The sequence below is a fragment of the Lampetra planeri genome, chromosome 12 (genome assembly GCF_965212315.1).
Source record: "Lampetra planeri chromosome 12, kcLamPlan1.2.h2, whole genome shotgun sequence".
Taxonomy (NCBI): Eukaryota; Metazoa; Chordata; class Hyperoartia; order Petromyzontiformes; family Petromyzontidae; genus Lampetra; species Lampetra planeri.
In genome coordinates, this window is record NC_136118.1 from 7,685,284 (window position 1) to 7,708,262 (window position 22,979).

At 43.7% G+C, this 22,979-nt stretch overlaps 2 protein-coding genes and 1 non-coding gene across 6 annotated transcripts in view; all 3 read left to right on the top strand.

Annotated features, from left to right (window-relative positions):
- The first annotated feature begins 3,708 nt into the window (after nucleotides 1–3,708).
- Nucleotides 3,709–3,812, top strand: LOC144721841 (small nucleolar RNA U13). The gene has a single exon (XR_013585989.1). It is a non-coding gene; the product is annotated as a small nucleolar RNA U13 (small nucleolar RNA).
- A 2,843-nt stretch (nucleotides 3,813–6,655) lies between these two features.
- On the top strand, nucleotides 6,656–9,440 carry ATP5MK (ATP synthase membrane subunit k). Its single transcript, XM_078599388.1, has 4 exons — nucleotides 6,656–6,810; nucleotides 8,628–8,722; nucleotides 8,837–8,928; nucleotides 9,317–9,440. The coding sequence occupies exons 2-3, from the start codon at nucleotides 8,636–8,638 to the stop codon at nucleotides 8,924–8,926; spliced, it is 177 nt and encodes a 58-aa protein (XP_078455514.1). The 5' UTR covers nucleotides 6,656–6,810; nucleotides 8,628–8,635; the 3' UTR covers nucleotides 8,927–8,928; nucleotides 9,317–9,440.
- Nucleotides 9,441–14,267: 4,827 nt separating this feature from the next.
- Nucleotides 14,268–22,979, top strand: part of ADISSP (adipose secreted signaling protein) — a 50,903-nt gene continuing 42,191 nt past the window's right edge. The window contains exons 1-3 of one of the 4 annotated variants that reach the window (XM_078599395.1): nucleotides 14,277–14,548; nucleotides 22,233–22,300; nucleotides 22,519–22,535. The gene's annotated coding sequence lies outside the window, so the exon portion shown is untranslated. Of the gene's footprint in view, nucleotides 14,549–22,232; nucleotides 22,301–22,518; nucleotides 22,536–22,979 lie in introns of all 4 variants that reach the window. The other 3 variants (XM_078599394.1, XM_078599393.1, XM_078599396.1) reach the window with 3 other exon arrangements.

The window sequence follows — 22,979 nt, forward strand, 5'->3', positions numbered from 1 at the left end:
ATGCGAGATGCCAGCCTCCAGCCGGTGACATTTTGCTTCGAGAAACTCCTTCATGGGGTATGTTAACCTTGTAGTGTGATAGTGTCGTCTGTTTTCACCCCTTGTACTATGCTCTACTGCAGACATGCGTGTGGACGTTTTCGGCTGCAGTATTGCTCAGGCTAGTTGGCACACGTATGGGGCAGAGTTGGTTAGTGTCAGCTTCCTCTACCATCTAGGACAACTGGAAAGTCTTGCTTAATCCTGCTTTTGCTTGAGATGTTGGGTTTTCGGTGCATTGGTTACCTTTTCAGAGAGAGGCTGCGTTCTTTAAGGTGGTTGTGTCACTTCTACCACCTACTCCGACAACTCAAATGTTAATGTCATACCACTGCTAGTCCACATTGTTTCTGTTGGTAGTGTGTTGTCGACTATGCTATGTGTATTATGGCGTTTTCTTGACATGAATGCGCATAGTTGAATGACACCATCAGATCTCGTTTCATTTCCAGCTTTTCTGTAACGTACTTTCAATGTAATACGATGCTGCATTTCTTTTGCGTGTTGCTATTGCGAAAATCAACGTTGAAATTAACCACATGTTATGAACCCAGGTTACACTTGCGAAATAGGCAATTATTCATGCATAAGGCATACATTAGCAATGCTCCTGCGTGTTAACTGTTCAAATATTACTTTCAGGACTCGATGACGATAGGGCTATGCTTGGTTTTTTTGGCACTTTCCATTTAAATAGCATTTTTTTAAACACATTGTACATTTTTAAAAGGAAACGCTTAACATTTTCTCAAAGGGGCTGTAATATTTATAGGTTGAAAATTAAATCGGCAATGCAATGTACTCGATTAAACTTCGTCCCGTTTTGAGTTTGAAGGGTGCAGGATAATTGAATTATTTAGAATCGGATGCATTTGAAAAGGAGTGTTGGGAAATATAAAAATTATGTAAAAAGCTCTCTTCATTTAAATCGTTATGGAATTTCATTTTCAGAGTTGCAACGTAAAGTTTAAGACAAAGTTTGCTTTTTATGTGTTACCTTTAACATTATTGCTGCCATGTGTGTGGTCATAAATACAATTCTAGCACTTCCTGTAGCTTGAATGATGATTATTACACGTGCATTCCCATCTGCTTGTATCTAGGATAAACAATTGTACTGTTATAGAGTTAGTGCCGACTATTCAAAGTGCTCGGAGTTCATACATTTGTACATAACCCACCTAATCGTTCTGTGTGTGTGTGCCCACAAACTAGACTGCTTTGTAGTGCGTAGGACGTTTCCCAGGCACTACAAGCCCTATTATGGTATTTGATACAAATGCAATCGATTATTGTTACAGACTAAAATGTACATGACATAAATACAAATAAATATGAAAATATTAATAAACAGCTTGTTTTTCTTTCGTGTCTCGACTTTTGTTGATGATGTACCTGGACATATTTGCACACCCAACGGATTTAATTAGTGTGCTGTCGATTTTAAACTATTTAAACCACATACTTGCGATTAGAACGGTTGGCTAGATTTCGTGCGAAAGAAGTTCAACATATCGATATTCAAAGCTATGTTCTTGGACGAATTTGAATGCAGATTTTCCTTTGAAGATTGGTCTCTGGCACGAGAGTAAAAATACTGCTGGCAGGCTATGGTTTAAAATGGTAAGGTTGACAATATATGTCGAGAAAAGCACTCACTGGACACTTTGGTAAATCGTTGCAGTATGTTTAAAAACAAAAGACTAAGTAGACTTGGGCAGGGCAAATTGACAAGACGAAGAGGCAGAATGCCAGACAAAGGAGGTATCGGTGGAGCTACAAGATGACCTCGTGTGTAGGAACAAGATGGATTGTAGTATCATGGCATCGAGAGAGATGGTGACATTGTGGTAAAGCCTTCATCCAGCAGTGGAGATGTCATGACTTATGCATTCAGAGTCGCTCATTACACAGGGAAACTTAGCAATGAGAGGCGTGCTTCATAATTCGTCCATCCTGTTCGGAAAGTGAATGCAAAATGTCATTAATCTTCTATAGATGTTGTTGCCTCATGCTGCACTTATTGGCAATCACGATTGTCATTTGTGTTGATAATACAACAATGGAGGCGTGTGAGAGCAGCCACCTTTCGCTACACAATAATTTACTTATTGTGTTGCTGGTGGCACAGGTGCGCAGGTGTTGTATCGGAGCAATGAGCCGTTTTCAATGCGTGTGAAACCTGCAGCAGCCAGGGTTGACGAACCCGAGTTGTCGCAACCAACCACGCTCCGTCTTTCCGCGCTTACCCATTTACCCCCCCCCCCCCCCCCATTCAAATAGAAATGTACTCGTATCACGCTGCACGTGCCCGATAATTGTTAAACATCCCACGTGACGCGCTACGTAATTTCCGCTGTCGGCGTCACGTGTTCCATGTAGAACACGTGCACACGATTCATGCACATTCAAGTACATGGTGGTCCAGATGTCTTGTGACCTCCAATTTATTGACCCCGAACGTTTTTTAACTTTGAAATATTAATTTGTCTTATACTCGTAGGAACCTCCTGGTTACACCAGCCCACAGGGGATTATTGTGTCCGTCCGTCGTGCATCCAAAAATGGGAGGAGTGGGGCTGGGTGGAGAGGGGAGGGTGGGGAGGGGCTGGGTGGGGCTGGGTGGGGTGGGGCTGGGTGGGGAGGGGCTGGTCACCCCGTGGTGCCCTTATGAAACTCAACGTTTAACCTACTCACGCCGGCTTGTGCCCGCCCTCACAGTCGGCCATATTTCCAGAACACACCACGCCGCCGTTGACCCTGGCCATTGACCGAGCAACCCAACGTTCCTACCAGCTCCCTCCACATGAAAGTGTTTAATACATCTTAAATGGGGGTCGCAAGACATTTGGACCACCCTGTACACGTGCATTCTCGGAGCAGTGGCACATGATGCAGAACTGCGCTGTGGACCCGGCCACCCCAGTTGGATCCCCAGCCACAGCTAACATCAGTGGCGAGTGATTTCTGAACAATTTTCGACCTCCCTAGTAAGATCGAACAATCCCCTGACCGATACTGCATGGAGAGGATTGCAGCTTGCAGCGGATTGACAAAGGACTGCACATTTATCTTAAGTTAGGGGTGGTATGATTCACACTGCCAGTCTCCTACAATGTAATGAATTGTCATTACAATATAATTCACGAATAGAGATGATATATTATAGCATTGCAGTGATTGGTAGCGCCTCTAATGCTTACGTAATCCAATTTTGAAATTGGTAATTTTTAGGCAGGGAATAGTCTATTTCGTGTAGACCCTGGCTTGCATGTGAAAATCAGGATTACTTGAACTTACGTAGATTAAGTCAACTACACAAATTTATGTTAATACATTTTCCACACTTGAATCGTTGACGCCAAGTGTTACTACTCCAGAATGTGGCACTGGCGCCCTCCAGTGGAAGTTACTGAGATTGTCACAATAAACATCCGGCTCCCATAGACCTTTGCAATGTTACGATATTTTATCTGCGATATGCAAATAAGAAGATACGGTTGTCTCTACGAATGAGTTCATGATTAACTTCTGTAAAGGTGTATATACAAATACGTATGTTTAGATCAATGATTTATTTCCTCTTTAAAAAAATATATAGAAGAGGCCAATAGCGTATATGTATTAAGGTTTTATACAAGTAGTTGACGTGTCCGCCAATTGAATTAGATCCTTCCTGGTCATTGAACATGATGAATGGGTTAATCTCGCGAGCTGCGTGAGATGTGCCTCCCCTCAATCTTGTTACGCAATGGCACATTACCCGTCTGACTCAATCCGGAAGGATCTCGGTTTCCATTATCAGCTTTGTGGAATTGTATTTAAAGGATCGACTTAAATGTTGACTTTAAACTTTCGTGACTGCAGGAATTCATATTCTATGGTTCTTTCGGTAAAGTCACGTGGATATAAAAAATATATAATAAGAATAAAATAATTAAAATGAACAAGCGACCGCTTGACTTAAAGCTTTCGTAGGAAATGATTTTATAGTAACAGGTTTTTACCCTTTCAACTGGTACAAAACTGACACCTTTATACAAGGCATCATGTTTGCAATAACCACAACACAAGCAGTCAAAATGCAAACAAAAAGAAACAACTCTGATGATGATAATGATATGCACTGTAGAGGAAATCATTTTGTTTGGGTCTTTCGGTAAAGCCACGTAGGTAGAAAATAATTTAAAAACATGTAACGGGAGAGCTGCTGAAGCAGGTCTACCGCTATATTTTTTCACCTGATGACGATTGCTTGTGTTGCGATCGAAACGTCGTGATATTTTTATTCACTTAATTTTATTATTTTATCTACTTTACCGAAATAACCATAGAATAGGATCTACCTAACCTGGTTAGTTTCATTATTCTTATCCCCTCTGAGAGGAGGTTAACGAACATGTTATCAATTTGTGTGGATTTATTGTACAGTTTTTATATTTTTGTAAATCCATTGGCTGACGAAGGCGGCCCCAAATAGTTATTTAACCATAGTTCAGCTAGATCCTGTGGGTTAGTGCAGTCGGGTCCAGGAACTTTTCAGATATCACTCACTTTGGCCGGGAATCGAACTCACTCTATGACAATTGCAGCGCAATTGTTCAGGGTTAAGATGTGTTACATTAACTAAATTGTGGAATAGAGTACTGTGTGAATAAGATGCATTATTGTTCGGCAATAAGCGCCCCAACCATTACTTTAAAACTAAATTACTATGTTCTGTATCATTCACAACCGCAAAGGGTTCACTCTCTTGTCATTTGCAATCTTATGTAACACATTTGCCCCGTGGTCAAACCGGATTTTCAAGTGTGGCGAGTTGCATTGAAGTCTCAGCACAGCGAGATTTTATTTCCGCTTGCACGTGTTTTGTTTAAAGGGCTGAAAGTTGGAAAAATGTAACTTATATGCAGGATTTCATGACCCATATGATTCATAATTCGTTTCTTTTAGGTGAGATCGTTTAGGTATAATGCAATCAAAGCAATTTGTCACGGGTAAATATACACATTTTTATTAGTTTATTAGCAAAACTTGAATAGTAAAAAAAAGGTTGGCTTTCAACATTCCAAATCCATAGCTGTCACCCCATGCGGTTTGCCCGTTTTCTTGTACAGACAATTTTTGTTTTCAGGTCCATACGGCGTACAGCGGTTTCAAAACGTGCCTTGTAGGATGACGTTGGGATTTATAAGGGCACGGGGGTGACCAATAATGTCTCTGAATTGCTCTGTAATAAGGTGTAGTTAATGGGTCAATGCTGCAGTTGATCAAATTTTAAAATGCATCTAAATCTTCCTTTGTCAGTTTTTTGTTACAATATATATAACTTTACAATATATTACTTTATATTGTAACAAAAAATTGACAAAGGAAGATTTAGATGCATTATAAAATTTGATGAACTGCAGCATTGACACATTAACTACAGAGTGGATGCAGAGACAAAGCAAAGTAAGCTGAAGATAATGAAAACTGGTGGCGAGACCAATCCAGGACATTTGGAGACTACGGCTCATAAGTCAATGGTTCAGAGCATAAATTGGTACCACCTAAGCTAGCTAGTAGTGCCAATGTATTTTATATGGATAAGAGCCACAATTTTTTTAAATATATAACACACAAATACCAAAATGTATATCACAAAATGCACTATTGTGGGCCACATAAAGACATCAGAACCACGAAAGCAACGCCACCACAGGTAAGTAACCACTGACACGTGAAACAGCTGCTCTGGGGTCATGGGTCGAGTGACGGAATGGAGGGGACATGGTGGGTTTTAAAGTCTTTTTCTCAGCAGTCTGGAGTTAACAAGTTCAAGTTCATTTATTAGGTATGGCCCTGTGAGCCATTCGGCTCTTGAATCGGGTGCAACCGCAACAAACAAAAAACATGAACAAGAAAACATCTTAAAGTGACTTTGTGCAAACAGAAAATCCAAGAAAAGACAGCAAAATATTGCAGAAAAAGCACCGTACACCAACACTGTGTGCAAAAATCCCAGTGGGATGCAAGTCAAACAACAACAACCACAAGACAACTTAGATTAAGGCCATCAGTCTAACTCTGTACTACAACAAACAACCTGGCCAAACCAAAAAACTTTTCGAAAATCACCAAAATAAAGCCATGAAAGCAATGTAACAGTGATAACAGGAACTCAACAGGCAGACAACGGCATGTACGCGGTTTCACAGGTGTGCGATATTCTCACAGGTACGATTCCATAAGTGATGCATAGATTACGATGACAGACCAATCGTTACACCACGTTGGTAGACAAACTTTCATTCGTAAAAGCATCGCCCCTCTTGTGCATCTAAATCGGCACGTCGCGGTGTTAATGTCGTGGGTTTACTCTCCAACACGCGCTGATGTAGCGTTTACTTATTGACACGTGTGTTTACGTGACACACCGTACACATTGGCTATCGGGTGGTGGCGTATTTAACGACACATTCATATATATACGCGGTTTAACCCCCTCCAAAAAAAATCTTGATCACGCGTTAAATTTTTTGGGTAATTTATTTCAAATCGCGTTCCCCGTGTGCCACCTCGCGGGCACCCGTCGTCGCCACCCGACCGGCTCGCGCGATTGGCCCAAGATTTGCCGTCACGTGACCAGCGAGCAGCCAATAAAACCGCGCCGCCGGGGGTTGACCAGAGACGTCAGCCTCGTAGTCGCCTGGTTCAGCAGCAGCAGCAGAAGGACATCGGCCGCCGCCTCCACAACCACCACCGCCACCTTCGTCCTCGCAGCTCACGGTAAGGCGAGCTAAGCTCGCAATGGCAGCAACGTCACCCTCCGAGGCTCGCAACCAGAGTCGTGTGTTACAAGCGGGCGGGCGCGAGGACGAGAGACTCCGCGAGCGCGCCCGTGTTAACCTTCAGCGTCGGACTCGCTCGGGCCTTGCTCGGATTGCGCCTTGTGTCACCGGGTCGTCGTTAATTAGTGGTGATGTAAACAGCGTTGCGGGTTTTTTTTGTTGTTACATCGGCTACGTGTGTTTTCTTAAGTAGTTTTTTTTAGTTGTCACTATTGCACGCGTTTCTAAATACGATTTTTTTTCGTGTCGAATTGCCTTGTGGTGGCTCTGCTCTCATCTGACAGGGTCGTAGCCGCTATACAGTACGCGTGTACAGTCCGTGCGTTCAATCCGCTGCTGGCAATGAGGACCTCTTCCCCGCGAGTCGCGGGGGATTTATTCTAGAATCTCACGATGCTCTGCTGATGGCATAGACATGTGAGCGTAGAGGTTGGGCAATGGTGGTTTTCCGCATGCCCACCCCGCAGTGGCCTTTGACGTTCAACCTTAAAGGAGTGCACGCTGGGCATGCGATTCTGTTTGACTTTTGAGATCAGATTTTTGCCATAGGTGGTCGAGTGCTTAAGTGACGGTTCAAATTGGTATGGTGTTCGCTGGCACTGAAAGGCGGGAACTACAGTATTCTTAACTTGTGTGTCTTTTAGCCCTTGGAGAATTATGGAGGTGTAGAGCTGCTTTGGGAGATGTTTGAGCCTCATTGGAATGAAAAGAGTCGTCCGAAGTGGAAGTGTGAACAATTCCATAGGCTTTTCGATTATTAACAAAATTTGAGTTGCATAAGTCTAAACTTAAAGTGAATTCCATAGCCATTCTGATTTTAACAATGCGCTTATTTTTTTGAACAATTAAATCGGCTGTGGTGACCTTAAAGTAATGTTTTGTTAGGAAATGAGCAGATCTTTGCAGTTATTGGCCACTGTCATCCAGACCTGCTGTATATATTTTCCTGCTGAATCCTTGTCAACGGAAATTCGTACCACCTCGCGCCTTCAGCAGAGGAGCACTTTCCCCTCGGTTTCCCTTGCTGAGAGAACAGTATTCAATATGGAAGAGCAGCATCCTTTGGCAATTTAAAAACGTTTGTCCTGTTTTATATAAACCTGGGGCAGTGATATTACACGGCACCAAATTGAATTTCTCGACCTACGTGATTTCGAGTTTACATTCTATTTTCGTATAACACGGCAGGTCTTGTGAAATTAATCTTGCAATAAAATGAACAACTCTTCACAACTCCCCAAAGGTGGTGCTCCCAAATGTGCCGATCATTTTTAATTGTAATTATGCACGAATTCCAACAAAACACAGTTGACTGGTAGTTATGCGAATCCAAAGTACAATTTTAAGACTCTGCTCGATCTTCAAGAATGAAATGAAAAATGTATTTTGTACTCTTTTTTCGGTAAAGTCACGTAGGTAAATTTTTTTTTAATGAAAACAACTCCATTAAATCACGACGTTTTGGAGGACTTGGTACAGTGACTTTGGCTGTAACGGTTCCACCTGAAGACGGGAAGCGCTTGTGTTGCCTCCGAAACGTGATTTAGTTTGATTTTCATTTATTTTTTACCTACGTGACTTTACCAAAAAAAAACTGAATCACTACGGTCACGAAAGCTTCAAATCTATAATTGTCTGTTTGGTCAGAGGAGCATGCTGTACTACTGAAATGCGCTCCACCAGGGCTGTAATTGGGTACTAAAAGTCGCTGGCATGGGTCTTGTCTGCGTCTTTTCTTCCTCGGGCCTCTCCCAGGTGTCGCCATGGCCGGTCACGACTCGGGTGTGCAGTACCAGTTCAAAGGCATCCAGAAATATTTTAATGCTTACACCCTGATCGGCAGACGCAATGTAAGTATGTGTTTGTGGCATGTTTTGTATATGGCTGTTTCTGTGTAAAAATGTTATCCTTGTTTTTACTACAGTATGCAGTGTCTGAGCTGGTTGGTATACTTGTTTTTACAGTGCGTCCTCGCCACATATGCAACCATTGCGGGCATCGTTCTGTTTTTCAAGTTGAAGTCAAAAAAGCCCAAGCAGATTGAAGCTTCTTAAAGGTGACGTTAAGTAAATCTGCATTTTTAAAAGGCCTCTTGAAAACATGTTGGGGTGGGGGGGTTGTATGGCCATGCATCAGTAGGCTAGTGAAATTGATTTACAATTCATTGCTTTAATATTCACTCCAGAAGGCCGTGTACAAATTGTTCACATGGATTATGAAAATGTTTTCACAGTTGACGTCCTGACCCATATTTAAAAATAAGTTTATTAAACATACTATTTGGTTCTTTCAGTAAAGTCACATCGGTAGAAGTATAAATCACGTTTCCAACGCAACCCAAGCAATCCTCATCAGGTGGGACAACTACAGCAAGAAAAACACGTTTTGTAGTATCAAACTGTTTTATTGCAGCATCCCATCTAAAATCATGCTTTGTTTTTCAGGAAACTTTATGAAGATGGGGACCATCCAACAACTCAACCCTTGGATGTGAAGACATTTGCGTTCCTAAAGTAACAGCTTCTTATCCTGCTGTGTAATGCCCCAATAAAGGAAGTTTTAAAACAACTGTGCATTTGATCATTAATTTGCTACTCCTGGTATGTTTTTAAATGTAAGCGTGCCCAATGGATTTACCTGATGCTTATGCTCTTGCATTGCAGCCAAAACGTGTCGTGAATTTGCAGTAGAACTAGGTTCCTCCCGACGGTTTTTAGTTAATGGGTCAAAGCAGAAATTGTTACCACCTTAAGTTAATAAAAACCTTATTGAGGGGAGGTGTGGTAGAGGAATAAACGAAGTGTGGTTTAACACACGGATGTGCTTGTAAATTCACCTGGGTCTATCCCATGGCCTACCAGCGTGGTTTGGGTTGCGTTACGTGACCCCCCACCCCAAGATGCACAGCCGAGCACAAGCACCGTATTGACGTCACCGCCTCTAGCGATGGCTGGTGATGTTCTAAACTCGTGGCACCGAATAGAATAATACTGTACTGCACCTTTAACAATCTAGTAACCGTACAATAAAAGCTACCATGCAGAACCTGAAACGTGTTTTTTTTTTTTCTCTTTGAGCAAACATAAACGCCGGTTCGTCCAACCGCAATGGTGTCAGGTGAGCTTGGCTGCTAGAACTTTTGCTTGCACCGTGATTCATACCTGTCAACCCCTTGTTAGTGCCTACCTTATTACAGACTAATTTAAACCTTATTGGTCTACCCGTGCCCTTATAAATCTCAACGTGCATCCTACAGTGTCTCATCACGAGGGAGAAAAAACAATTATAGATGAGAAGTTTTCGTGACTGCAAGGATCCATACTCTGGTTATTTCGCTAAAGTCACGTAGGTGAAAATAATAAAATAAAAAAGTGAATTTAGTTTTTAACTATTTTTTTTATTTTAACCTACGTGACTTGACCGAGGAAAAACATTTTTTGTCGTTTTGCCCGTATTGAAACGGCTGTACGCCGTATGGACCTGAGAAACTGCATTTCCATGTGCAAAAATACGGGGTAAACCGTATTGGTTGACACGGTACTGTGATTGGTTCCAACCCGTGGTGGTCCGCTGGAGTGTAACGTTGGGTACCCACATGCCTTGCCCACCTCTAATTGGCTCGAGGTCACCAAAGAGACGGACCGCCCCCCCGTGGTGGCCATCTTTCATAAGGGTTTGGGGGGGGGGGTCCTCTGCGGACGCGTTGCATTTTGATGACGCGATTATGGCGTGAGGCAACCCCTACGTAAGATGGCGTCCGCTCCATGAACATGCCGAATCCATGGTGGCCATCTTACGTGGGGGGGGGGGGTCTCGGCGGAAGCGTTGCGTTTTGATGACGCGGAAATGTGGAGGCGACTCCCTACGTAAGATGGCGGCCGTTCATAAACGTGCCGCATGGAGTGGGTCCAAGCCGGGCGTGTTACAAAGATTTAATCGATCAACAGCGATGTTATTCGTACTTTACGTATCGTGCCTGTATCACTGACAAACGTTGCCGACGTTTTATACGGCACGTCTTACGCCGCTACATTTCCACGCGTACGGTATTAAACTGCTGCAGGTAATCGATTCTGTAATCGAATCGTGCATGCGATTGCGACGATTTATCGCTGAAACATGAATAACCATCGAACTGGCGCATCTTCAACTCGACCCTCCCTAGAGTCGATATTCACTATTCCGCGTCACACCTCGATTTGGGAATCGATTACCTACTTCTCTGAACTGTACGTATTGCCCTTTAACTTTCCCCGCCGTGTTTACTCTTCTCAATTCATCCCGTAATCATCACGAACGAAAACTTCAGCAAGACTCTCTCTACGCATACCAAACAAACGCAACAAACCAATTCGTGGGCACGAAACGACCCCGTGCGTGCATTCTTCAAAAACCCACGAAATCTTCACATCCCTGCAGACGCGGCACTGAAGTTGGTCACCGCTCCCACCAACCCGCCAAGATCTATCCACCGCTGGATAAAAGCTTTGGTCACCTCGAGATCTTGCAATGTCGCAAATCCAGCGAGCCCTCCCTTACGATGTCAGCACACGTGTTTCTTGTTGACACTGCGTTGTTTCGCTCCGGATGATCGCTGCAAAGTATGACCTGTGTGCTGATCTTAAAGGTGCATTGACAATTATGATACTCCGACTGATGCTCCTGCTGTTGTGGAGTGACTCATGCAGCCAGCTATGGCTGAAGGGTTTTTCGCTAATTTACCAGCTTCACATTCCCTATTGCTGTACAAATACTGGAGGAAGGGCCTTTGCTATTGATGCACCCAGGGTCTGGAATGCTATTGCCAATAAACTTCAACTTCAATCACTACCTATGAGATCTTCACTCAAAACTGATCGAGAGGAGTTGTACACCCCTAGCTGCCACTGCAATTTACAATACAATGTTTTGCTCCGGATGATCGCTGCAAAGTATGACCTGTATTTTGATTTAGTGTGCTGATCTTAAAGGTGCATTGAAAAATTATGATACTGTTCTCCGACTGATGCGCCTCCTGCTGTTGTGGAGTGACTCATGCAGCCAGCTATGGCTGCAGGGTTTTGGTAGTACATGTTGTTTATGTCGTTTATTGTGAAAATTCCGTCGGTTCCCATTACCACTGTTTCATTGCTTTCATGGCTTTATTTTGGTGATTTCGAAAAGTTTTTTGGTTTGGCCATGTTTGTTTGTTGTAGTACAGAGTAAGACTGATGGCCTTAATCTAAGTTGTCTTGTGGTTGTTGTTGTTTTTTGACTTGCATCCCACTGGGATTTTTGCACACAGTGTTGGTGTACGGTGCTTTTTCTGCAATATTTTGCTGTCTTTTCTTGGATTTGCTGTTTGCACAAAGTCGCATATTCACTTTAAGATGTTTTCTTGTTCATTTTTTTGTTTGTTGCGGTTGCACCCGATTCAAGAGCCGAATGGCTCACAGGGCCATACCTAATAAATTAACTTGAACCAAAGCACATCAACGCTGCCCTAAAAAGGACACGGTTTTACGGTGTATATCAAAGGTTTAGTACTATATGGCCGTTCTTCATAGCAACAAAGCTAACAAACATTTCAGATCCGGATATAGATCGTTCAGATTAACTCGTCAGCATCAACTTAATATTCCTCGCGGGGCAATTGATTAAATGTCACTTTACATAATTATTAGCATTGCATTGGTAAGTGCATTGGAAGCTGGGGGAAAGGTTAGCAAGCAGAGAAAGATTTCTGAAGCCACCCTTGGCTCTGAAGTTGCAAACCACGTGAAGAGGCGTGAGCACGTGGCCGTTGTGCACTTTACAATAACCATCAACAATTCCTTAAGTGCTTTGTGGTCCCCTTGACCACAGGTCGGCATGAAAATACATTTTCATCAAACGTGTCCCGACTGACACGGGCAGCAATGAGCCAGCGAGAACGTTTCGTCCTTGTTGGACAACTCATCTGCAGAGGATTGTCACCAATTATCGATTCTGCAAATGTTGCCTTTGAATTCCCACTGCCCATTTAGCTCCACGAGGCATCGATTGCACCGCAGTGTACAGCTGTAACGATGTCCAAGTGTTCTGACAAACCACCTGATGAAGCCAATTGCAACCACCATCGAAAAACGTCGTACTCAAATGAAATGTGGGTTTGCTGTGCTGAAGTAGTCAACTAATTGCCACGTTTTGTTTACGTGACAACCCCGTGCAAATTGGCTGTGTCGGGTGGGTGGTGGTGGTGGGTTAACGCCACTTACATTTAGGCGATCTAACCCACAAACAACAAAACCTCCCCTTATATTAAGAATGTAAAACAAGCGCCATGCGGATGGGAACGAATCGAATCGCCCTGCCCATGCTCGTGTCGGCGGGGCGGCGTGGTGGCTGGTGGTGGGTGGCTAAGTGGTGGCTGGGTGGTGGTGGTGGGTGGCTGGTAGTGGGTGGGTGGTATAGTGGGTGGCTGGTGGTGGTGGCTGGGTGGGTGGCAAGAGTCGAGGAATCGCTCCGAGTCACCCCCTGGCTCGCTGCTGCCGTCGCCAGGGTTGAGAGGAGACCACGGGGAGGGAGCAGCAGGGGCAGGGAGCAGCAGCAGGGGGAGGCAGGAGCAGCAGCAGCAGGGGGAGGGAGCAGCAGGGGGAGCGAGCAGCAGGGGGAGGGAGCAGCGGCAGGGGGAGGCAGAAGCGGCAGGGGGAGGCAGGAGCAGCAGCAGGGGGAGGCAGGAGCAGCAGCAGGGGGAGGCAGGAGCAGCAGCAGGGGGAGGCAGGAGCAGCAGCAGGGGGAGGCAGGAGCAGCAGCAGGGGGAGGCAGGAGCAGCAGCAGGGGGAGGGAGCAGCAGCAGGGGGAGGAGGGAGCAGCAGCAGGGGGAGGCAGGAGCAGCAGCAGGGGGAGGCAGGAGCAGCAGCAGGGGGAGGAGGGAGCAGCAGCAGGGGGAGGCAGGAGCAGCAGCAGGGGGAGGCAGGAGCAGCAGCAGGGGGAGGAGGGAGCAGCAGCAGGGGGAGGCAGGAGCAGCAGCAGGGGGAGGCAGGAGCAGCAGCAGGGGGAGGAGGGAGCAGCAGCAGGGGGAGGCAGGAGCAGCAGCAGGGGGAGGAGGGAGCAGCAGCAGGGGGAGGCAGGAGCAGCAGCAGGGGGAGGCAGGAGCAGCAGCAGGGGGAGGAGGGAGCAGCAGCAGGGGGAGGCAGGAGCAGCAGCAGGGGGAGGCAGGAGCAGCAGCAGGGGGAGGGAGCAGCAGCAGGGGGAGGAGGGAGCAGCAGCAGGGGGAGGCAGGAGCAGCAGCAGGGGGAGGGAGCAGCAGCAGGGGGAGGAGGGAGCAGCAGCAGGGGGAGGCAGGAGCAGCAGCAGGGGGAGGGAGCAGCAGCAGGGGGAGGAGGGAGCAGCAGCAGGGGGAGGGAGGAGACCACGGGAGGGAGGCAGCAGGAGGAGGAGGAGCAGAGACGGAGCCACGGCTAAAGGGGGTTGGGGAGTGCCTGAGTGGCTTTTTGCGTTGGGTGCGTTGAGTGTTGGCTGGACAATCACATTGAGCATCGGCGGCGGTGGTGTTGGCTGCAAGTAGTAGCTGCTAGTAGCTGCAAGTAGTAGCTGTAAGCTCTTATCGAAGGGCAACTTGAGGCTACTTCCACGCCGTCGGGGAACAAGCAGCAGCAGCACCACGCGGCGTGTTCACGAGTTGAGTGCGAAGTGGCGGCGGTGGGTGAGTGGTGGTGAGTGAATGCAACAAAGACCATTCCTTGTTCCTGTTCCTAGTGTGTAGCGCAGTTGGTTGTTACTCCACGACGAAGTATATATACACACAGTATGTGTGTGATTCGTGTGTTGAGTTAAAGAATGTGTTGTTAGTATTCAGCGTTGCGCCTGTAGGATTGATCGGTGGGCTTGTCCGCAAGAATGAATTTATTCAGCGTTTAGGCGACAGGATATATACATAGCATCGTAAGCATTTAACGTTGCTCCTTTTAGGTCTGTAAGTAGCATTCGGTGTGAAGTCTGTAGTTGAGTATTCGTCGTGTCCTCGTGGTTTCAATATGTAGTCCTGTAACGTGTTTCAGAGTTGTGTCTTTAGTCGGTGGTGTGGCGCTGAGGTTAGCGCAATGCGCCGTCAACCCGGCGAGAGTGATCATCATCATGGGGGGGGGTGATCATCATAGGAGAGGTGATCATCATCATAGGAGAGGTGATCATCATCATAGGAGAGGTGATCATCATCATAGGAGAGGTGATCATCATCATAGGGGGGGTGATCATCATCATAGGGGGGTGATCACCATGGAGGGGGGTGATCATCATCATCATAGGGGGGGTGATCATCATCACCACCATGGGGGGGGTGTGTGATCATCATCATAGGGGGGTTGATCATCATCATAGGGGGGGGGGTGATCATCATCATCATCACCATGGGGGGGTGTGTGATCATCATCACAGGGGGGTGATCATCATCATCATCATAGGGGGGGTGATCATCATCATCATGGGGGGGGGGGTGATCATCATCACCATGGGGGGGGGGGGGGGTGATCATCATAGGTGGGTGATCATCATCATCACCATGTAGTTCCTACCCGTCACATTGACCAGCGTGGTGAAGTATGGTCACGCAAGCCCCCCCCCCCTATCACAGACACGGCATGAGGAGGCCTTCATGCAGCACGTGTATTCACTTACGAAGGGCCGATTGCTAAGCATTATTAACCATTACTATTCAAAGGCGACCCTTTCTTACGGACATTATCCATAGTTTCGATTTAAAGCTTTCGTGACTGCAGGGATTCATGTTTTTGGTTCTTTCGGTAAAGTCACGTAGAAGAGAAATAATAAAATAATAAAAATATAAAACAATACAATGTTCACGACGTTTCGATTGCAACACCACAAGCAATCATCACCAGGTGTGAAAACCACAGCATGGAAATGTTCTTGCTGAAAGAACCAAGGATATTATCCGTAGTCTTTAGAGACGGATGTATTATTTTAGTTGCCAATGTAATGTGGAGAGAGAGCAATGTTTTGCCTTTTAAAGGTAGTCGATACTCTTAAGAGTGTTTTGATTGAATTGTCTTAAATGAGTGGCTGAATTTGAATTGTCTTAAATGTCTGGCATGTACACTGGTGACATACATCCATCAATAGTGTTTAGAGTGTGTTGTAAGAAATTCATTTTCATCCGTCATTCACATCATTGCCAAATATACCACATCTTAAACCCGTCTGGCAGGAACTTAGGTCCACTCAGCCTTAACTGACTACAGTACAGTACTTGGCCATACTACGGATACTTTAGATGCTCACACGAAGGCAAAGAAGCCCGGTATAGTAATAGGTTTTTACCCTTTCAACTGGTACAAAAACTGACACCTTTATACAAGGCATCATGTTTGCAATATAACCACAACACAAGCAGTCAAAATGCAAACAAAAAGAAACAACTCTGATGATGATAATGATATGCACTGTCCTTGAAGTTGATTAGTCCACACCCGAGACAGCTTTTCTTCGAGCCTAGTCTCCATTGGTGTTTTCTTTTTGTTTGCATTTTGACTGCTTGTGTTGTGGTTATTGCAAACATGATGCCTTGTATTAATGTGTCAGTTTTTGTACCAGTTGAAAGGGTAAAAACCTATTACTATATTTTGCCACTGGTAAAGGAGGTCTCATAGTGTAAAAGCCTGGTATATTTCACATGTGCGCATGCAATTTAACAACAGCAAAAAACCATCAATCACTCATAATAAAAACCGTGAGAGATGGTGTCACGGCTTGTGATGATGATCGCGATGTAAATGCGTTCAACATAAGATCTAGTGGAATATTCTCAAGAATAAAAACAGACATTTGTACCACGACCCGGGTTCGAACTTTATAGTTCTCGGAATGCATTGGTCTTGACCCTGTGCCAAAGTTTAAACCACCGCTGTTAAACATGCCTAACCAATTGTGCAAGAGTTTATCTGTGTGTGTGTGGTTGTTATACCGCAGTAGTGATACATTCTCGTTGTTTTATCGACGACGGAAACCAATGCAGATGTTGCTGCCCATTTATTCGCACATTGTTTCTCGATATTGGCTTTTTTTAGTTTTTGTCGTGTCTATTTTAACCCCAAATGATGTCATGCCCCCCCTAAATGCTTCACTGTATTATCGTCAAGATGTATTTTAAGATGTGGACACGTACACTGGTGACATACATGCAGCAGAAGTGTATAGAGTGTACCGTGTACACGTGCTGTGTTGTCAAGCCACTGATGGGTCATACGTGGCAACATAGAAGTAACTTACAACAGTGGAACTTCCTTCAAGGCAACACAGAATATGATAAATATGTAATCTGCGTATACTTTACGCACATGATGTTTCCATTTACTTAATCTACTCCATGTCTCGGTGCATTTACATTCATTTCATATTTAAAACTGTGAAACAACATTTTGCGCAAGACACTGCTACACACAATACAGCACAGGATACACACTTACGAATAGATACTGTGCAAACGTACAAGTGTAAGCAAGACATGTTAAACACAGTTTTGCTGTGTTGGCAAATTCCCATTAACAGTCTATCATCACTCTGGGTCAATATTTATTGCTACGTGTTTTGAGGATCGTGTTTTAGATTTAATTAGGCTTACGGTTGTTTTGGACGCCAAAAGCAGAGCTGCATGCTCTCAAGTGTCAGTCAGCCTTGTTAAATTAACGAGACGCAAATTAAGTCACAATTGGTGGGCTCTGGCATATGTAAAAGGTAAAGGCGCAATACTATAATTGCTTGTTCACACTTGCTGGTGGAATGAGTCCCAACTAGAGGACGTTGTATTAGAGCCTCTGTGGTGGCTGGCGTAGGATTGAAATGAAATAAAAGCAGCCCCTTGCATATATTGTTAATAAAAGCTGAAACACATTTGTACAACATGAGCCAATCTTATCGGTGATCCCAAGGTTCATCACGGGGTCAGCGACAAAGCAAATAATCAAGGACTTTTTAAAAAATGCTAAGAAAAGGCGACCTATTGCTACCCAAGGTCATCCCAGCTGTGGTCTCTCTGACTGAGGTCCACTCTGCACGAAAGGGCAATCTGAAAACCTTACACCAGCAAGCCACGTTTACTTAGAGCAGTGTGGCATCTTGAAACATGGTGTGACACCTGTTCCCGGAGCTACTGCCCATTTGTTGCCTGCTATTCATGAGTTTGTTGGAATGCTTCTCATTGTAAACACATTATATGGCTCTCCGGTGTGTTGTTGGCCTGCACCACGTGTTGTTTGGCATGATGTCCGATGTTACACTACGTGTGCTGAGAGCTTCGTCAGGGACTAAATTAATCTTTTACCTGAACTTGGGAAATGAATGCATTTTCTGAGGAATTTTATTCGGTTCCGGAAAAAGCTCTCAGCATAGGGAGAGCAATACAGACCAACATGGCAGTATAATTAGGATTATTTTTAAAATATATAAATTAAGATAAAAATACTTTACTTGGAAATGTTCAACAATACATTTTTTATACTTGTAAATTACATGCATTAAATATATTTGGTTTTCAATCTTTTACCTTTCAGATCTCAAAAGGCATGCTAATGTTGATAGGAGTGTATTGAATGAATAAAGCCCGCTTTTATCTGAGGTTAAGATCTGAACACTTATCAGATCTAACTTCACAGATTGTGAATAATTGTGGATGTTTGCCTGTTTAAGTGGCCATAACACTTTAACGTTTAAACAAGCTACGGTGATAACAGTGTGTGGCTTCAGTATGCTTTGGGCATATGCATTGTTGCTCCAACATTTCTAACATCATCTAAGAGCTATAAATGTTCACTTTGCAGGTCCTGTAGCTCCATAAAGGTCAACCGTTATTCTCAGAGCAGCTGACAGCTTCAGTCAGCATAGTGGTATTATTTTTCAAACAAGTTGGTATGTTTTGAAATATTTAGCATCTCCTTAATAGATGTCTGTGATGTGAGCTGCATTAAATGACAGTATATATTATTTAACGTATTTCACAATGTATATCGATATGACCTTTATCAATTTTACACCGTATGGTGGCACTTTGAAAATTCAAATGTGGAGCGTTCACACGCTGTGTAATTATAGACGGTGTTTCTTCCGTGCAATATTTGAGTGTAGCTTTCGTTTGGCCTCTTCTTACCCTACTGGAAACACTGATTTATAGAGGGATTTAATAGATCCATGGTGGGTTTCGTATTGGTACTCAACGTTGTGAAAGTTTTTCTATATAAAACAAAAACCCTTCTGAGATAAATGCAACTCGTGTTTTCTCCACGGTTGTGATGGACATTTGAAATAATTGGCTGGTGATACAGTATATAATGAATACCTGTTTATTATTTATATTTTCAAAAAGCAAACGTAGAAAATGAGAACCAGTGTACAATTGGATTGCCGCCTCCTGTATAGATGAATGGATCTAAAAAAACACAGGAAAGAGAATAGGAGGAGACAAAAGAAATATAAGTAAATATATAGAAGGAACCTTGACGGGCAGAGGATGCACAATGGGAAAGATGATAAAGCCAGCAAGGGGTCAACAGTAGAGGATGACCACACACCTTTCTGTAGACAGATTGTGTATATAAATCTTGTATATATATTACCTTAGGTTGCCCTTCCCTTCTGTTAGATTATAACCTAAAGGACATTTACATTTTTTTTGTATTACCAACTCCTTTATTTTCAAAACTCATGTCTCAAACAGGTGGGGCAACTCATGAAAGTAATAGCTGCTTAGCTGTCCTTCGTGAAAAGCTGTGAATTCTGCATTCTGCTTAAGTGCAGCATCTCCATTTAGTGGCAGTTCAATTGGAAGGGGAGCAATTTGACAGCAACACATTGATTAATCGTTGGGAGCAAAGGGGCTTTAAGATCAATGTTGACCCACGCTGCTCTATAATGACAGCTTTGTCGTCTTAAAAATGTATGCACCTGTACCATATTATAAATGTCACCTTTTTTAGTGGATGGTAATATCATTCTGTACAGTTTCATTCTAAGCTATCGTTTAGAGTTGTAATATCTGGCTCCCACTGGCTCAGCCATGTTCACAAAGCTGGGCAGGCTTGTTTGTTTGTTTCCCTGCATTGCCAGAGGTCTAATGCATTTCTGTGTGGTAGCCGGGCTGAATCGCCAATATTCTCACACGTACTGCAGCGTTAACGGCTGCAGTGCCACTACAGTATTGCTGTGTGTGTCTGAATGGATAAGCGTGAAAGGGCTTGCACATGGGCAGTGTTGACCATCAAAGATGGCAAATAGCACTTGCTTGATGCAACACATGCGGCCAATTGAACCCTTCCGAGCGATTCATTAAATTGTCAGCATTTGTGGGAGCGATTGGATTCGATGATCGATTCTTCTTGTCACGTCTGCAATTTCCTTTGTACTTGTGCTACTTTTTCCGTCTTGCTTGCATAATACAGTTATAAACCCATTTAATCAAAATTTAACATGCACATGCCATTTCTGTTTAATAACCATAAATCAGTCTGATTCATATAATGAGCCTATCAATCAATTTTAATTGGTGAATCGATGCATCATTACATGTCAACTAGATACTGCCGTTGGCTCTTTCTGCAAAATTATACGTATGGTAGCAATTTCGTGGAGAAGTATTTGTGTGTATGGTAGCCAATGTAATCATGTAAAATAAACTTGGAAAGTTTAATCTTTGCAGCATTTTTATTGGCTTACAGGACAACTCGGTGGTCAAGAACTAGTCTTGTATTACAAAACTCAAATACACTCTTCCATTAGCCTTCATTGCTTCAGACAAGTTTGTCAACGAAAACGTTCCTTCTCATCTGCTTATGTTATTGTTAAATCATGTGATGTCGGCTGCAAGTAGATGGGCATTAAGCTGCGATTACGGCGGATTATTGTGGTGCATGCTGTGAATTTATTTGTAAGTAATTGAGCTCCTTCACGCAGGAAAAAAAGTAAATTTGAAAAAATTGTGAAATTCATAAACTAAGCATGTTCTAATAAATACATTTTACAGAACGTTGTCAGACCATTCCAGGCAAAGGCCCCTCCACGCCATGGCACTCATCAGGGTTGTTTCTCCATACTTCATCACGTCGGTCAGCATGGGTTGGTGGAGGGTGCACCCTGGACCAGTTTAAATATGACTTGCCACTGACGTTAACTGTGGCTGGGAATTGAACCGAGTTCCCAGTGCTCTATAGCCACTGCATCATTGCTTCTTCCACATATTATGATTGATAATAACGTTAACACCTTTCTGTTAATTCTATGAACACATTGAGATAGCAATGGTATAATGTCTCCTTGTTTACATTAAGAGCATTTTGCTTTATCAGTGAAATCTACCTAATAAGGTATCTGTGTAAGGCCCCGTCACAGAGACGACCTCTCTCTTTGTGCCGATACGTGTTCTCTCTCTGTGTATGTTTATGATGTCTGTCTGCTTATATGGTGTTTCTGGTTAGATTTTGTTGCTATTTCTTTTATACCTGATGATGATTGCTTGTGTTGCAATCGAAACGTCGTAGTATGCTATTATTTAATTTATTATTTTATCTTTGTACGTGACTTTACCGAAAGAACCAAAGAATAATTCCTGCAGTCACGAAAGCTCCAAAATTAAGAAGGTATCTGTTTCCAATCTAATACGAATAGCATAGCTCAGCTCCCAGAAGCCTCGCAGTGCGTTTAACCATGTGCTGGCTGCATAGTGGATTATCTTCAAAGATTGTTTTCACCATAGCCCACAGTACTATGAGAGTGATGAGGCAGGGGTGGGTAAACCTGTCAGTGGAATTTGCCGATGGGCAGAGTCTTCCCGAGTTTGGTAAAAATGCAGTCACCAGGACCGGTTCATATGTCACTCCCCATTACGTCGACCATGGCCAGGAATTGACCTCTGCTTGCAGCGTGCTACTCGCTGTGCCACTACTCCACCATTGTTTTACATCGTGTATAATACAAAGTAATAATAAAAAAGGATGCCCTTTTTAACCAGGAAATATTCACTGAGTTTCAATACTTTTTTCTGCAAGAGAGTCCTTCATTGGTATGTTTGGCTATTTCCACTTATGAGTGTTTGGAATTTTCTAGGAAAAAAAACTAACATGCATACTAGGGGTTAGCATTGAAATCTTAACACAGATAGATTCAAGATTCGATTGCTGTACTGCTATGTCCCGGCCACAACACAGGTCGAGCCTACAACACTGTGTGTTCCCAGACAGACTCTCATCCAAGTACAGTGATACCTCGGTTCACGAACGCTTCGGTTCACGAACAACTCGGTTCACGAACAGAAAATTTCATAAAAATATGCTCCGGTTCACGAACTCCGCTTCGGTTCACGAACAGGAGCCGCGCCCATTTTTATGCTCATTCCAGGCTGTCACGTGGTCGTGACTTCCTGTAGGAAGATCGTGGAGAGAAGCAGAGACACAGAAAGAAGTACTGTGAGTACTGTGAAGACACTTTCAGTGACTTTTAGATTTTTGGTGTGCTTTTTAGCACATACAGTACTGTACTGTACTACTGTACTGTACAATACTGTACTTACTGTACAGCACTACTGTACTTACTGTACAATACTGTACTTACTGTATTGTACAGTTCACCCGTTTGAGTGCTTACTGTCTCCCACCCGCCTCCCACCTGCCTTCCTCCATGCCAGAAGTCATCTCAAGCAAGGTTAGTGTTCTCTCTTTATACATTACTATACTGTACAGTACTACAGTAATGTGTATTGTCATTTGTTTCATATTTTTGTGCTTCAAAAACCAAAAAAAAGGGTCAGAACGGATTAACCGGATTTACATTGAACCCTATGGGAAAATGTGCCTCGGTTCACGACCAATTCGGTTCACGACCAGAGTCAGTTCACGAATTAAGTTCGTGAACCGAGGTATCACTGTACTACTACTCAAACCTACACAGATCTTGCAGGATAGGGTGCATTCATGGTGATTTTGTCATACGGGTTATTTTAATACTTCCTAACGAATGGTAGTTTAACATTTATTTTGTGCAAATTTCCACGTGTATTAATTATTTGGTAAATATGTGACCATTACAATGTTGACCCAGGCACTTTTTAAAACTTTTTTGTCATCTTTTTTTCACAGGTAAATAAAA

Coding starts and splice junctions, on each gene's coding strand:
- ATP5MK (XM_078599388.1), top strand. CDS start 8,636: ATGGCCGGTCACGACTCGGGTGTGCAGTACCAGTTCAAAGGCATCCAG. Junction 8,723..8,836: donor CCCTGATCGGCAGACGCAAT/GTAAGTATGTGT, acceptor TTGTTTTTACAG/TGCGTCCTCGCCACATATGC.